This window comes from Pleuronectes platessa, chromosome 9, assembly GCF_947347685.1.
Source record: "Pleuronectes platessa chromosome 9, fPlePla1.1, whole genome shotgun sequence".
Lineage (NCBI taxonomy): Eukaryota > Metazoa > Chordata > Actinopteri > Pleuronectiformes > Pleuronectidae > Pleuronectes > Pleuronectes platessa.
The window spans coordinates 9239676-9256602 of record NC_070634.1 but is presented as its reverse complement, the minus strand read 5'-3'; the positions used below and the strand labels follow the sequence as shown (position 1 = coordinate 9256602).

The 16927-nt window shown below is 42.2% G+C and overlaps 2 protein-coding genes across 2 annotated transcripts in view; both read left to right on the top strand.

Moving 5' to 3' along the window:
* suco (SUN domain containing ossification factor) overlaps nucleotides 1-4937 on the top strand; it is a 40912-nt gene extending 35975 nt beyond the window's left edge. Inside the window, 4 exon segments of the mRNA XM_053430286.1 lie at nucleotides 83-174; nucleotides 1164-1219; nucleotides 1650-1966; nucleotides 1968-4937. Coding sequence (XP_053286261.1) covers nucleotides 83-174; nucleotides 1164-1219; nucleotides 1650-1966; nucleotides 1968-2214 — 712 coding nt within the window. The 3' untranslated portion in view covers nucleotides 2215-4937.
* A 2132-nt stretch (nucleotides 4938-7069) lies between these two features.
* Nucleotides 7070-16745, top strand: mysm1 (Myb-like, SWIRM and MPN domains 1). Its single transcript, XM_053431199.1, has 20 exons — nucleotides 7070-7196; nucleotides 7979-8051; nucleotides 8161-8231; nucleotides 9354-9428; nucleotides 9508-9592; nucleotides 9736-9834; nucleotides 10717-11251; nucleotides 11350-11563; nucleotides 11639-11769; nucleotides 11857-11960; nucleotides 12442-12519; nucleotides 12664-12746; nucleotides 12828-12882; nucleotides 13192-13242; nucleotides 14435-14509; nucleotides 14746-14934; nucleotides 15020-15152; nucleotides 15307-15412; nucleotides 15541-15598; nucleotides 16231-16745. The coding sequence occupies exons 1-20, from the start codon at nucleotides 7141-7143 to the stop codon at nucleotides 16567-16569; spliced, it is 2610 nt and encodes an 869-aa protein (XP_053287174.1). The 5' UTR covers nucleotides 7070-7140; the 3' UTR covers nucleotides 16570-16745.
* The last annotated feature ends 182 nt before the right edge of the window (nucleotides 16746-16927 follow it).

Here is a 16927-nt window from a genome sequence, read left to right as displayed (position 1 = left end):
ACACAGTAAAACTTATTGGATCACTACCAGACTTCTCAACCTAAAGTTGTCATTCCTGATAATATTGATATTTCCTTGTTAGATGCTTTTCCTCTTACGACGACATGAGCCTAAGGCGCAGGGTTACCTGTCCGCTGGTTCGTTCTAAGTCCTTTCATCTGCCCTCTACAGAAGGTAAGAGACCCCCTCCCCAAAACACACACACACAAACACACATACTGCAAAACAATTTCTCCTTCAATCTGCCCTTGCAGCTGTGATTCTCCCTCTGTATTTGCCATTAGAACGTAAGCAGCACTGAGACTGGATATTTCAGTCGTAGATCATGGCAAAGATTGCATTGTCGCTACCGTGGACCTTTTTCACTGTGGATCTCACTATATAACTGTCCACATCCAAGCACTGCCCACTCTTTCTTCATTCTTTCTTTTTCTTCCCCGCTGTCCCTCTGTCTCTATCGCTCCACTGTCTCCTCTCACTCATGTTGCCATGCTCAGTGGCTGATATCCCTGGTTGTTCCTGCTGCCTCGAGCAAGATAACTCCTCAGGGAGAGGCTGGTGCAGGCAATGCAAGAATCAAGTCTTTGACTCATGAAACTTAAAACTCCCTCTGCTGTTCATTATCCCTCAAGTGTGTGTAAGTGTGTGCTAGTGAGGTCCAGGTATTTCTGATGTTGTGGGGACCTAAGTCATTTGACACAGATCCATAACTTAATTCATTACATTAGGTTAGGTTAAGGTAAGGCAAGTAGTAACTGTAGTTAAGGTAAGAGTAATTCTCTGAAGTCATGGAGACTTGAGTGTGTGTGTGTGTGTGTGTGTGTGTGTGTGTGCATGTGTCTCTGCATGTGTGTGTGTGAGAGTGTGTGTGTGTTTGCCCTTGAGGCTGTCATTGCCAGCTTGTCTCCACATGCAGGCCTAAGAGTGTGATCAAAGAGCACGATGCTTCGCTGGCTCATTGTAGACGTTTGCAAGTAGTAATTAACAATAAGTGAAAACATGATGATTACTGTGATTTAGGCCTAATTCTATATTTGAAGTAAAATGATTTGTGCTACAATTTATTTATTAAAACTACTTGCAAGGTCACGTCACGCTTGTTACATGTATGTATTCCTGTTTGCCATTCCATCATTAACCTGGCCCCTCTCTCCCCTCCCCAGTAGGTCCAGATGACTTGTACATTGTAGAACCTCTAAGGTTTTCTCCAGAGAAAAAGGTACAGTGTCTGTTTCCGACTGCTGCTGTTGGCCGTGATGGCCACCTTACTTTTTAAGTGCTGTGTTGTTTTTCTAGTGTCAGTCCAGTGTTTAACATATGTTCAGCCCCCCTCCACAAAGCTGATATGTCTGTTAACCACTTCTCTGCTGACACTGTGGGCATGTTTGAATAAATCCAGATTAATATCGCAGCCAAGCCCTGAGATCCGCTGTAAATACTTTGTAGAAGTTTTCTGTATTTTAAATCCTAGAATCCAACATTCCCTTTCAAACCTTCCCACCATTCTCTGACCCGTTGGTGTGACCTCAGTGTCGAGCACATAAGTGATTAACATGGCGTTGTATTATTACATGAATCTTGTCTTGCTTTAAAAGTTTAACGTTCTTCTTTTGTCATTTTCTTCCTCTCTGTTATGTTTTCTTCTGTAGAAAAAGCGTTGCAAGACAAAGTCGTTGGAAAAGGTTGAATCTAATTCCTCTGCCTCCCTCACAAACGGGGGTATCATGAGTAACGGCTTCCACCCCTGCCCCCCTGGGCCAATCCCGGCCCTCCTCCCCCCTCCTCCCCCGCTTCCTCCTCTTATTCCTCCCCCCCAACCACCAGTTCCTCCCCCTCTCTTCACGAAGAACGTGTCGTCGTTGCCCACGTGCGCCTCCAAGGAGCTTCTCTCCGAGACCAGCAGCTGCTGCTCGTCCACCCACTCCGAGGAGTCCTTCACGAGCTGCCTCCCCCCTCCCTCCCCCACCCCCCCCCTCCGACCGCTTGTGCAACGGCCACGGCCTAAGCATCCCCCTCCAGCCACCCCCTACCCAGTCCCGTCAGGAGAAACGCTCTGTGAAGCGGCGGAAGTCGCGACAGACAGAACTGCAGTTCCCGCACGTTATGACCGGGGACGGCGTCGCCTCTCTGCCCAGCCTGCAGCAGCTCATGAAGGGAAACAAGGAGATCAGCGTGGGGACCATCGGAGTGACAGCCGTCACCGGACATGTCTGAAATACTCACACTTCACTTCTACACAACTTTCTACTCAAACACAGCAAGGCTATATGGTAGCGGACTTACAAGGAGAGAAGGTCTGACTGCATCCCAAAGAACCACTTTTCCCGCGTGCACCCGGGCGCACCGTGGAACTGACATGGCTCTGGCGACTGTAGTTCGACATCATCCAGTCCTTATCCACTCCTGTCAAAGACCTGTTTACGGTTACGTGCCTTTATATCTGTTCCAGACCTTTTTATTGCTAAACGAAAACCTGAAATGTAAAGAATAGCTGGAGTGGCAGAGAGAGGGAGACTGTGGTGGGAGTGACTCATTGATACAAGTCAAATCCATTGAAGTGCGTTCAAGATATTTGTTGTTTTTTCGAATGGATAAGCACATGGGCCTCAACTCTACGTTTCTTCACACACCAAGAAGTATGAGGCTGCTCCTCTGGGATGGGATGTGTCATAATGAGAGAACTGTAGAGTACCACAGACCTCTTCTTTTAGCCTTCTTTCATTCTCTCTATCATTTTTGATCTTATCCATTCTGTCTTGGCATTGCATCCTTACATGACTGCAGGTGTTCATACGGGACCAGTGTTAAACTTCTCACTCTCTGTTTGTCTCCGTCGGTCTGCCCCGAAACAACCGTCAGAGCTGAATGAAGAAAATGTCTTTGCATGGAGTGAAGTGTTTGAATGTGTTAGTCCTTTCACTCATGTGTTCCACTAAATCTCAAACCTACAAATACAACAGCAGCAGCTTGTCGATCTTAACGAGTCCTCCTCGATTAGTTTGGGCTGGGCCCGAAAACCTTTGATCACACAGCAAGTTGAGAGAAGTTGTGCTTTTTATCAGTGGACATTGTGACTGAGAATGCTGGATATTTACAGTGAGTGTCGACAGGCTAGAGCGAAGCTGAACTTTATTCTTTTTCTTTCATATTCCGAAAACTGAGCCATGCTCCTCATGTTACAGATGTGCTTTGTTTGAATTATTGTCCCATGTAGTATGTAAAGTTCTTTTTTTTCCTCCTGCAGTGTACTCACTGAGGACACTGGGTAGCAGAGCTGAATGTTTACACTATTGACTCACTCTCTCACACACAGACACACACACACACGCACACACACACGCACACGCACTGCTGGGACCCTGTAGTCAAGACTGACAGACCAGTTTTATTTATCTATTTATTTATTTAAATGACTTCAGATTTCTCTAAAGCAAGCACTGGTCCGACAGTTTCCCTTCCCTGCAGTGTCGCAGTAGTTTACCACGTGAGTATATTATAAAGAAAATATAGCGGTGAATATACTCAGCGGTACTGACATACGGTCACGGTGAACGGCTCAACCACGAGGACCTTCTCTCTTCTTTTTTTTTACATTTTTTTTTTTCTTTTACCTTGGGCTCTGACGTAACAGCCCCGAGCTCTGTTTGCCTGATATGTCCGACGTATATCAGCAGTCACATGTACCTACAGCACCCTATGTTCCCAACAAGATAACGGGAGTATTGATTTACATGTTCCTGGAGATAGTCCCGCTGCTGCTCTTGTATTGGTTCAGAGCTGCTGGGAGGTTGGAAGGAGTGGAACCAGCTCCACTGAGTGTGTGTCTCCTGCGTGCTTGTTACTCTGTCTTCGTTAGGATCCTCTAACTGATTTTAACTCGTGATTTCATAACTCGCCCTCAGCATTGAGTTTAATATTTAAACGCGATGCAGGGGGAGCCGATGTTGAAAAAAGAGATTAACTTTTTGTTTGTTTTTAAATAATACAATTTAAGCAATCATTATCTGTATGAATGCAGTTTCTGATTGGCTCTGTGCGGTTGGACTTGTGTAGGCTTTGACAGCGATGGAGAACTCTCTTCTCACTTTACTCTCATGACACCTCCCGACCAGCTCCTCTTTACATATCGTCCTCTGCCGGGGTCGCCTCTGAATCCTTTGCACGACGTTTTCCGTGACTGTGAAGAATTTTGTTTTTTTTTCCAAAATGCTTGCTTTTATCAACCACTCTAACATTTTCCCACTAGGGACTTGAAATGCTTCATCCCTCTGAAACACCTGCTTCTCTCACTCGCTCATCCGTCTCCGCAGCCCCGCCCTCACCATGCACCCGCCCCGACCGGTCTTTTAGTCACTCATCACTGCCCTTTGGCTTTTTGTGTTCACCCCACCATGAATGATAACGTGCTCTGCGAAGATAAGGACATTGTTGTTAAATAAAGGGAACACGGTATATGATTAGGAACACTATTAATTTGTTCCATAAGCCAAGCTAAACATGAGGTGTGTTTTTTTTTTTACCCTCTTTGAATGTGTATGATCTTATGTTTGTGTGTGTAAACCTGTATGCATGTGAGAATCTTGTTTTGGTGTTGATCTCATGTATGTGTGTGCAAGTCTGTGTTATGAGAAACTACTTTAATGAATCTACCTGAACCCATAACACAGCGACTTGGGAGAAAGCCCAGGGGGAGAGATTCTTGGAGCTCAGTGTGCACTTTGTATGACTCCTCATGCCTTTTATTTCTCTTTTTCTTTTTCTACCTGACATGTAAAAGTTCTATCTTTTCTTTTCTCTCTCTCTCTCTCTCTCTCTCTCTCTCTCTCTTTGTGATTACTCTGAAGAGCTGCACAGTATTTTTGAGCAGAAGTGAGTTACTGCAAAAAAAATGTAGTGCCATTAGAAACTGTGAATTTCTAAATAAAACTTTCGTCGTCTTTCGCCTCGCCTTGACTTTTATTATGTAAAAGTATCTTTGACATTTTTAATATTAGTCCAGCAAGAAAAAAGTTGAAAGCATAAACTCAAGTAGGAAACTGACACAAAATTAAATTCATTCATTAGTGTATTCTTTATTTGAAAAGGGACAATGCATTATTAAACATTGACACAAATGTAAATGCACATGAGTTAGCTGAATTGCTATTTTTCATTCGCAGTCTTTTTACCAGATGTTGATGGGCATCCTGCAGTGATAAAATATATCGTGCAATAATAAAACAATTTGAGCATTAACTGAAAAGCATATACCACTGAGTAGACAGCAGCTAAATAGAGTCCTGGTGAACTTATCAGAGTTTGTATTGGAAAAATAAACTAAGTGTGGTTGAAAACTATTTAGTAGTTAAAGTACGTTTTTGCCTAAAGAATTTTATGACCTGTATCTACAAATATACAATCTGTCCAAATGGTTTATGACCTGAGCTGTTTTATGGTCTGAACTGTTTATGACCTGAATACTATCAGACCCTTTTGCCACTTATTTACCCTCCAAAGAACGGACTGTGTGTCTTCTTATCTCCTTAGAAAACACATGTAAATCAGTTGTTTGTGTTTAGATTCCTCTCTCAACCTGCGCCTATAGAACCAGTCTGAACTGGCCCCTTAGTCTTCCTATATAAGATCCTTGCATGTGGCTGTCCTGCATCTTCACTCTGAGATCCCTGTGACTCTCTGTGTTGATCCCTTCTGCAGAAAGCTCCTATTAAAATACACGTAAACAAATATAGAGTTCCAGCCACTGGTATTTCCAGATTTCGATCACAAGTGATATTGTTGCTTCTTAACTCTACATTTAAACAAGTGATACAATGAGGAACTATAACAGATTGTGGACAAAATGCCTGCGGTTTCCCTGAATGGGATTGTGCAGCGCCCCCTGGCGGTACATCTGGTGGTTCTATTTGTAGTAGATCTAAAGCTGATCAAACCAGACAAAAAGAGGAGCTAAATAATTGATAATCTAGTACACCTCTCAAATGCAGACTAGGCAGTTATTTTTCTATATGATGACGTTTTTCCTGGTAAGCCTTTTATATCTGTGATGAAAGCTGAATGGCTTCTTGTCTGAGGTGATGTATAATCTGTAAGAAGGGGGAATGTTGTAATTATCAATAAACTGACCTTATAAAAGACCAAGAGAATAAAGAGGTATGAAGTAAAGGTCCAAGGCCAGTTTGTGTGTCTGCCCTCATATGTTTTTCAGATATATATATATAAAAAAATAACAGTCTTTGCATTTATACATTTCATATACGATGCTTTAGCTTCTTAGATGTATGTTTGAGAAATTAATAAATTGCTGCTAAACAGCTACTTTTGAATGACCAAACTTTGGCTGCATATTTAACATTAAATGGTAATGAACTATATTTCTCCAGAGCTCTTCCAGTCTTTTGGACCACTCACAGTTTGACAGTACAAGTTGCATTCACCTATTCACACATTCATCCAGTGCTTCTATACACAGCACTTGTTCTATCACACAATGTTGGCACTATCTTGCCCAAGGACTCTTCAGAGTGCGGCCTGGAGGAGCCGGGGATTGAACCACCAGCCCTAGGTTAACTGCAGTTAATCATCCATGGAGCAAGACAGCAAAACTAACAAAAGTACAAAAATAAAATCATAAAACGGTCAGTACTTTGTGGTAGCCGTCTGTTTTGAGGGTCTTTTCTCAGTGTCTGTGTAAATAAAAATGATTAATATATATATTCAAACCACTCATGAAAGCTTTCTAAGAGACAAATGGTCTAATGTACTTATACCAATTTAGATTTAGTAATTGAAATAATAAAATATTTTTATTAAATAACTAAGATCAAATCAGGAAAGGCTTTTTGGTAGAAGTACTTTTCAAGAAGTTCAAGTTTAATCGATAAATATTTCCTGTATATATACTGTAGTGTCATATCCACCATTGTGGACAATGATCATTGTTGTTTCCTTGCTCCCTGTCTTTTTTATTTTTTAGGTTTTCGATTGTAAAATTTTATTTAAAAAACTGTCAAAGAACAGAATCGTGAGTAAAATGCATACAGCCAACCGCAAGGTGTCGCTGTGGGTAAAACTGAGCACAGCGTCCAGTCCGTGGTTTCCCTCCGTCTCGCTGCACTCCTTTGTTTACGTTTATGCAGCAACATGGAGGACGAGGTGGATGTTGACATCGAGGGAGATGAGACCGAGATTAGACTGAAGTAAGACTGGGATCTGTGCTGGTGAATAAACATGTGAACTGTTAGTAAGACGTGTTTACTGCTGGTTAACTCTGAGCTGTGGTGAATTAACATGTGACCTGTTAGTAAGACGTGTTTACTGCTGGATAACTCTGAGCTGTGGTGAATTAACATGTGACCTGTTAGTAAGACGTGTTTACTGCTGGATAACTCTGAGCTGTGGTGAATAAACATGTGACCAGTTAGTAAGACGTGTTTACTGCTGGTTAACACTGAGCTGTGGTGAATAAACATGTGACCTGTTAGTAAGACGTGTTTACTGCTGGTTAACACTGAGCTGTGGTGAATAAACATGTGACCTGTTAGTAAGACGTGTTTACTGCTGGTTAACTCTGAGCTGTGGTGAATAAACATGTGAACTGTTGGTAAGACGTGTTTACTGCTGGTTAACACTGAGCTGTGGTGAATAAACATGTGACCTGTTAGTAAGATGTGTTTACTGCAGGTTAACTCTGAGCTGTGGTGAATAAACATGTGAACTGTTGGTAAGACGTGTTTACTGCAGGTTAACTCTGAGCTGTGGTGAATAAACATGTGACCAGTTAGTAAGATGTTTTTACTGCTGGTTAACACCGATCAGTGGTGGTGAATAAACATGTGACCTGTTAGTAAGACGTGTTAACTGCTGGTTAACTCAGCAGTAAACATGTCTTGTGTACCTCCTCACTGCAGACTAACTAACAAAAGATGTGAGTTCACGACCAGCTTCTCTCTCTCTCTCTCTCTCTCTCTCTCCGTTACAGTGAGCTGGACTCAGGCGGTTTAGTTCAGGAGCACTTCATTCAGTCTGCGTGGACCAGCAGCGCGGGGACACTGGTAAGAATGAGTTCATCAAGCAAAGTCATCCAGCGACTCTGTTTGTGTCTCTGTGACTGTCTCCCTGTCTGTCTCTGTCTAACCGCCTCTCTGTGTCTGTGTTGTGCAGCCTTGGGAGCTGGACAGCTCCATCAGCCCAGAGAACAGAGAGGTCATACAGAGGATGCTGCTGGAGGAACAGTATCCTTTCACTGACCTTGAACGCATCACACTGACGGAAACAGATCAAACATGTCACCGTCAGATATTTACACTGATTTCTCAAAGAATAATTCATGGATCTTGATGAAGGAAAATCATGCATCCTCTTGTGGAAGTGACCAAACAGCTAATCAAAATTAACCTTGGTTTATTCTGTGGCCATAAGGCAAAGTTGAACATGCAGGGAGTGGAAAGGAATGGAGAGGGAATTGTGTTATTATTTCACATTAATATGGATAATAGTAAACATGCAAATGTATTTATTGAGCACAGAATGGATATTTGTTTGCCCAAATGAAATTGTTTTGGTTCGCATGGAACATAACATCTCTTAAACCATTGATTAACGTGCTCGCAAAACCCTTTGTCTTTTTGCTCCAAATCTCAGATTGCTTTCTTATGAATGAGGCACAAATATACAGGGCAAGTCCAGGGAAGAGATGGACATAAGTTCACACTTATACCAAAGTGAAAGCTCTGTTTCACCAGGATAAAGCAAACGAAAAAAGATCCCAAAATGTAATGCAGCCGTCTGTGGGCCTTGCCCTATAGTTCCACATAATTCTGTTGAAAGCAGTTCAGTAGTTTTTGTATAAATCTGCTGACATGTCATAAAACAAAACCCCCTAGGCAGAGGTCATTATTTTTATTTAATTCGGCTCGACCAGACAGATTCTGTAACGTCTACTGAATTTACATACAGTACATAAAGTTTTTCAGAGTGAGGAGGCTTATGAGAAACTGAGATGACAGCATGTCAATTGTCTTGACAATTATGGCTGGTGGAGCTGAAGTCTAGCATAACTAGAAAATAAAGGCATAAAGCTTCCCAAAAAAAAAAATTTAATTTAAGCAATTTATCAAGTAAAATCCACAGAATGTTTTCCATCTAAGCTTCTTGAATTTGTATTATCACTTTTGTTATAATTGCGAATTGAGGCCTTTGGCGGAGGTATCCATTCTACTGGGTGCCATTCTATTGTTTTTATTGTATTTATCAGTTCCATGTCTCTGTTGGTTGAACTGTGTTGGAGAGTTTATTATTCTGAAACATAGTTAGGATCCCATTCACTATCAGTTGGTCCTGAACTATAATCACAGATACTACCTGACAGGTAAAGAGATTCCTGATCATATTTGGGAAAGTGATCTGAACAACAAGCACAAAGTGAAGACGTAAGTCTGTTCTTCTTTCATCACTCACTTACTGGTGTTGTTGGCAGTGATGTCATGCTCCTTTCTGTCTGGTGGTCAGTTCTCCAGCCAAACCCTCGCCCGCAGCCTCTGGAACCTCTTCTCATTGGTCCAAACAGGAGAAAGAGCTGTTTGAAGAAGGACTGGTGAGCTCCCCCTACTTCTCCAACATCCATTGCCTACATATTATATTCAGCATGTCTTAATGCTCAATTTGAGTCTTTGTGTGTGGAAGTGGTAATTTCTGTGTGAATATGAATAATTATAACGTGGGTGTGCTGTTCTGCAGGCTCAGTTTGGTCGAAGATGGACCAAGATTGCCAAACTGGTGGAGAGCCGTTCTGTCCTCCAGGTCAAGAGCTACGCCCGACAGTATTTTAAACACAAGGTGAGATTAAGCTGTACATTATCCCCGAGTGACGCTGCTACTTAAAGCAAAACTACCCAACTTTATTTTAACCTTAAAACAGCAGCTCCAAATTGAGTTTGATGTTTCACAGACTTGGAATAGGGAGAATGCTGCAGCTTTAATTTTCGTCTCCTCACTGTGAATGCCTGTTGTTGCTCTATGTAACATTGGGGAGGGTGAACCATCTCCTGGGAAAAGTGTGTAATAGTCTGATAGTTGCAGAGAGTAATGCCAAACTGTAGATCAGAGGAAAATACATTAACAAGCGTTTATCTCCAATATTCAGTGAGGATATACTTTTAACCAAGCTACCTCAGTATTTTCTTTTAAAACCTTTTAAAAATGTCAATTTTATAAAATGGCTTTTGAGTGTTTTTACTTGTTTCTTGCATTACACTTTATGGTTTTTATATTATATATGTTTGTTTTTGCTTTATTTTATCAATTTTCTTTCATTAACATGTTTATATTTTGAAATTACATTTATTATCATTATTTATTTTAAAACAGGAAGAAGTTGAGTTTGGTCAATTTGTTACAGAGGCAGCTCTTCTAATTCAGGAAGCTGGGAATCATGAGGAATGTCCACCGTTGAGTTGCGCTTCAGATCAGAGACATCACAGTCAAAGCTCCGGTCAACACATTGATGGGTGTCTTTCGTTTGTTGAAAATCACTTGCTCGGCTGCAGAGGGCACTGTTGTTCAGTTAAAGTCACATAGTGTGACTTGATTCAAAGGCCTATCCAAATATTTGAATGTGATTTCCTAATAATTCTTTCACAACCAGAGGAGACACCTTGTGACAGCTTTAGAAATAATGAGAGACAAACAAACTCTTTCATCATCCCTTTATTTTCTCAGGCTGAATCAGAGCCCACATCTTCAGCTCAGTCGGCTGGACCAGACCTGCACCCTCCCCAGACCACATCCAGTCATGCATCCTCGCTGGTAAACACCGTCCGCATAGAGAAGCTGTCTGACGGCGAGGACGAGGATGTAGACATCACAGATGACCTGAGTGATGATGAAGATGATAAACCGCATACTGGGATCGAAACTGAGCCAGAGCAACAAACAGGGACAGAGATCCAGATAGACAGTTCAGAAGGAGAGCAGGAGGAGACAGATGAGGATGAGGTGGAGAGCACCCAGGAGATGAAGGACCAGCACAGCCACATCTCTCCTTTTCCACAAAGCCTTCAATCTTCCTCGTCGTTCCGTTTCACTGAGGAGTCTGTTGTCACCGAGCCAGACGAGACGCTTCCTCTGAAGAGCCCTCAGACAGAAACTCAGACAGACTCAAAGCAGATGAATGATGAGCATGAGGCCCAGTGTTCCCAGTCTGAGAGCTCAGCACATACTGGTCTACTAGAGGAAGCCTTCGGTGATGAGACAGGTAATCCATGCTGTCTATGATCCCATCCATGTTTCTGTGCCTGTGAATTTACTGTATTTTTAATACTGTTGAAAATGTTCTAATGCTTTTCCTTCAAGACTCAAGGATGTTTAGTCAGGGATCAGATGATGACCTAGAGGAGGAGGAGGATGAGGATGAAGAGGAGCTCAAGGTACCTGAGGAGGAAATTACGATGGAAAGGGACTCCGTCACTGAGGATGAGAAACAAGCTATTCCAGAATTCTTTGAGGGACGGCCATCCAAGACCCCTGAACGATATCTGAAGATCAGAAACTACATCCTGGATCAGTGGTATGAGACCCAGTGGTTATTCAGTTCCTCAATCTCACCACACCTGTGCAGGGTTTTAATGTCTTTGTTCTCCAGGTTGAGGAGCAAGCCCAAGTACCTGAACAAGACCTCCGTCCGCCCAGGCCTGAAGAACTGCGGCGACGTCAACTGCATCGGGAGAATACACACCTACCTGGAACTTATAGGAGCCATCAACTTCAACTGTGGTAACTTTTGCTGAGTTTGAAGCAGCATTTACTCGTGTTCTATTTTTTTCCCCATATTCACTGAGAGCTCCGTCTCTTCTCCCACAGAACAAGCCGTGTACAATCGCCCTAAAGTGGTGGACCGCTCCAAGCACAAGGTGGGCAAAGACGCGCTCGAGGCCTATCAGCTCGCCCAGAGGCTCCAGAGCATGGTAGGTACTCTTGACACACAGAATGTCAAGCAGCTAAACTAAAGCTGCTTTCAGACATGAACTGAACTCCAGATATTCTCCTGAAATCCCTTGAAGGGCTATAAGTGAGAATGCAAATCTCAGAGTCAGGGGCTGTGCACATTCTCTGTAGTTTCTCCTTCCAGCTCCCTAGTAAAAACTGTGGATATTGTCTGTGAGCCCTTGTGAGATTACAGCAAGATGTGGGGCCTTCACAGTGGACAAGACTTCAAGACAACGACATTCGAGATCCTTTAGTAATAAGATCTAACACTGGTGCCCCAGCCAAATGAAAATGTTATGTCTTGTCTCCTACATCCTCTACCCAGACACCACCTGGTTCCTGTTTTGTTTTCCTGTTATTGTGAACACAACTGACCCAGTAAATGTCCATATGTGAAAGGCAAACTGAAATCAGCTTATGACACTGCTGGACCTTAACCTCACTTCTGTTTGGTTACAGCGGACCAGGAAGCGCCGTGTTAGGGACCTATTGGGAAATTGGTGTGATGCTAAAAACCTGGAGGGACAGACATATGAGGTTTGGACACTGTCTCCCACACACACACACACACACACACACACACACACACACACACACACACACACACACAAAGCAGTATTGATAACTGACAGATTCACATTGGTATATTCACTGATCCTGTGTGGTTGGGGTTTCCTTCAGCATCTCAGTGCTGAGGAACTTGCTCTGCGGAGAGAGGAGATGAAGAGGAGACCGAGGCCCTGCAAGATGTCCAGATACAGAGGGTGAGGGTGTTTTCCTGTATTCTGCATTCCTTTCTTCCTTATGTTCTTTTATAATACATAGGATCTCACTCTCTCTGCTAGGTCTTTCGATCCCTTCCAGCTGATTCCCTGCAGAGCTTTTGGGGAGGATGTACAGGTCAGTGTCCATTTCTTCCACCGTTCACTCACCAGTCATGTATTCGATCATGCAGGATGTAAATCTAACCTTTCATTTAACCAGCATTATGACTCTCTAAACTTCATACAGGTTTATAATAAGAGCAGAGTCAATTTCCTCCCAAAACCAGTCTTTGAAATCAGACAGCCAGTTTTAAAAATGGCTTATTTTATATGAGATCTTCATTCACTGATCCTTCTTGTATTTGTGTCGTGCATAGACTCATGTTATATATGAACAGTTCTCACCCCAGTCTGTATAATCATAGGCTTTTTTCTGTTCTCTCAGGAACCATTCCAAGTCATTGTGTGTGCAGAGACTCTTCTCATCATGGACATGGTACGCTACACACACCACCACGCATGCTGAGGGTGCTCTGTGTGGAATCATCTTGAAAAATATGGCTTGATTTACAGAACGGCTTCAGTATTAGAACATAATGACATAGAAAAGCAAATAAATCACAATATATTCTTATCATTGTGTTTATGTATTTATTAAATTTATCCATGAAAGATCAATCTGCAGGGAGGACAAGTAAGTGATTCTGTGGATTAAATAAGTGGTCAAACGCTCCTTTGGCAGCATTAAACTCAAGTAAGCTTCTCAGGCAGCGGAGTTAATTTCCCCCCCGATGAGGATGAGGAACAGATGTTCAGCAGCTGCAATTATTCATTTAATCCTTCAGCTGGTTATCTGTTACTGGGGAGAGCAGCCACAGAACAAAATCATCTACAAAGACAATTTGTCAAACTGTTGACTGATGATTATGTATAGTATATGAGATGATTTTTAAACCTCTTCAGCTTATTAAAAATCAATATTTTTCTAGATCTGAGATCTGAGACAAGCCCCAAATCAGCTTAGGCCTCTTGTGAACAAGAAACTCAAAATATATCTTTGTGTTTTTCAAGTCAAACTAACTTAAAACTACATCTCTCATCTGGTTTCATTTACGGGACTCTTTTTTTTTTACCAAAAAAAAAAAGTGTCCAGCTGAGCTGAACTAAAATCCCGAGATTTACTAAATCCTGAATCCAGTAATTATCTTTGGGCGTCATTGGTTGAAGGAATCTCATAATGTTTACAACTACACTGAGTATTTGAATGGTGCTAATAATTTGTAATTTATTAGTTGCAATAGATGATGTTTGTTAATTTGTGATTTAATTGAAGATCTGAACATATTTTAAAACAGATTATTATATACATAAGGTAGATGTAGAGATGATCTCAGAGGTTTCACTTAATCTTTCTTCCACCGGAATTTATTTTCCTTCGTTCTCTGTACGGTTTTCTATAATTATCTTGTATCGTGTCTAAAACAATGTAATATTTTGAATAGTCTCACTGTTTAGAAGCTTGAAGATGGTCTTTTCAGAGTGCTGTTTGCACCATGAGCTAACTAACTCAACCTTAACTTTTCTTTTTTTTGCTACAAAACCACCAGTTCTCTTTGTTATATTTAATTATAGAATAATTGTCTCTTTTAACTTGTTCCTGAATTGATTAAATGTGCTGTGATCCTCAGCATGCGCACGTGTCACACGGGGAAGTCATCGGTCTGCTCGGCGGGACATTTAATGAGAAAGACAAAGTGTTGAAGGTAGGAGGAGGAGTTGATGAGAATAGATAATTTATTAGAAGACGAGAATGTCTGCACACCATTCTTATGATTCACCACATTGTTGTTTGCCAATTTTTGTCTCTTCTGTCCAGCACCTAGTGTTTATCAAGTTTGGATGTGCATGCTTTTTTTATACTTTCTGAATAGATCCTTTATTGACTATGTATTTCTAAATTGGTATTTAGTGACAAACTGCTCCGTGTGCTTGTATTTAGATATGTGTGGCAGAGCCATGCAACAGTGTGAGCACAGGTTTGCAGTGTGAGATGGACCCTGTGTCTCAGACGCAGGCCTGTGAGGTGCTGTCGTCCCTGGGCTTCAGTGTTGTGGGCTGGTACCACTCACACCCCTCCTTCCACCCCAACCCTTCAGTACGGGACATAAACACCCAGGACCAGTTCCAGGTAACATGAATCACCGAGAGAGACCACGTACACGTTTGTCTGTGTGCGTCCGTAGGTCTGATCTCCTGTGTCCTGATTGTTCTAGAGTTATTTCTCACGAGGCGGAGCCCCCTTCATTGGTATGATTGTGAGCCCGTATGATCCAGCAAATCCATCCCCCCACTCCCAAACCACCTGTCTGCTGGTGCAAGAGAGCCCGGAGCCCTCAGGTCCCCAGAGTATGTCTAACACACACACACACACACACACACAGGTGCACGTACTTTTATAGTTAAGATCAGGAAAGTTAAGTTGTTGAAATCAAACAGACTATGTAGGTCAGAGACTTGTGCAGTTTATCCTCCGGCTCAGTGTGTCTCTGTTACTACACAGAGCTGCCCTACAGATTTGACTTCCTTTCATCCCAAGACATCCCAAACTGGGAGCAGACAATGAAGAGAGCTCAGTGGATCATCCACAAATACTCTCAAACACCCGGGTGAGTCAGACACAAGACTGTAGTGGATATTCTGACACGTGTCATCAAATGTTGATCCCTTCTTTTTGTGATGTTGAACATGTTTTTGTTGAGTGTTGTAACAGTTGTTTCCTGTTGTGGTTGGTCAGGACTGTGAAGTTGGATAGATTTTTCCGGAAAGACTCTCGTCTCACGTGTTTGGAGAAGGTCAGTCTAACCGGTCATTACCACTTACATGTACATTCCATAAACTGAGATGGATGATGTGTCTCCACTTCCTTCTATTATCTAGAAATTAAGCGAAAAATATCCCAGATATGAATGCTGCCATCTGGCACAGTTGTAGCCAGAGTCTGCACAGAAGTGATTGAGGAAAGGAGCCATAGTAGCGAGGTCCCGTCAATACACACACTTGACCAATCAGGAAACTGTCTCAGCTGTCAAATCATGATGTTTCACCAAGTATTTATAGCAATGAATAACTAATTGAAACCAAACTTAGCAGAAACTGAACATTTTGGCATGATAAGAACTAGCTCATTCGACAGAAACCATTTTTAAGAAAGAATGATTTTATGTGACTTTCCAGTATGGTCCATGTCCCATCCACTTACATGGAGGAGGCAGTCTGGTCTATGTGCTATACTGCAGCCAGCCACCAGGTGGCAATCGAGATGCTTTTGCTTCACTTTTGGGAAGCAGTCATGTCATCCAATCTTTATTCTGTATTTATAGTCTCTGGTTAATCCTAATGTATAACCTGTTTTGATTGACAGATTGACCTCATCTTTTATGATTTAATTGTCTCTCTTTCATTTGACTCAACCTTCTCCCTTTAGATGCTGTCGTCTCTTGCCAGGTACCTAGAGCCCCTGCCAGATGAGGAGGGAGAGTCCTTCCTCACCCAGGTCCAAGCCCTACTCCAGTCAGACTTTATTACTAAGCAGCCATGGGAAGGGGAAGGGTCTTTAAATACCTCACCCAGACCAGTGGACAACTTGGCAGCTGATCAGCTGCTCAGCCAGAACAGGTTCCAGGAAGGAGACTCGGATCCGGATTGTGGCAAAGCTTCAGACAGCAATGAACAGATCACCACGGAAACATCCTCAGAGACAAACAGCAACGTAGTGTTACACATGGGCTCAGTGTTATCCAGCGAACATGACTATTTACTGTGATGGACCAGTTATATCTCATTCGTCCTGTAACATGTAACGAGTATAAAGTTTTATGTAAATACTATGACTTGTTATCAGTAGTACAAACTATCTGATTTATTTTTTTAAATAACATCTTATTCTGTTAGAATCAGATTGTGTGAACAGAATTCATATTAAATTCATTTAACCAAAAACCCTGTGACTCACCCTTGATTGTGTGTGTGTGTGTGTGTGTGTGTGTGTGTGTGTGTGTGTGTGTGTGTGTGTGTGTGTGTGTGTGTGTGTGTGTGTGTGTGTGTGTGTGTGTGTGTGTGTGTGTGTGTGTGTGTGTGTGTGTGTGTGTGTGTGTGTGTGTGTGTGTGTGTTGGATTCTTTT

Bases quoted from the DNA above. Each gene is read 5' to 3' on its own strand.
- mysm1 (XM_053431199.1), top strand. From the start codon at position 7,141: ATGGAGGACGAGGTGGATGTTGACATCGAGGGAGATGAGACCGAGATT. The intron at 9,429-9,507 runs GTAAGTCTGTTC...TCTGGTGGTCAG, and splicing joins AACAAGCACAAAGTGAAGAC to TTCTCCAGCCAAACCCTCGC. The intron at 11,770-11,856 runs GTAACTTTTGCT...CTTCTCCCACAG, and splicing joins AGCCATCAACTTCAACTGTG to AACAAGCCGTGTACAATCGC.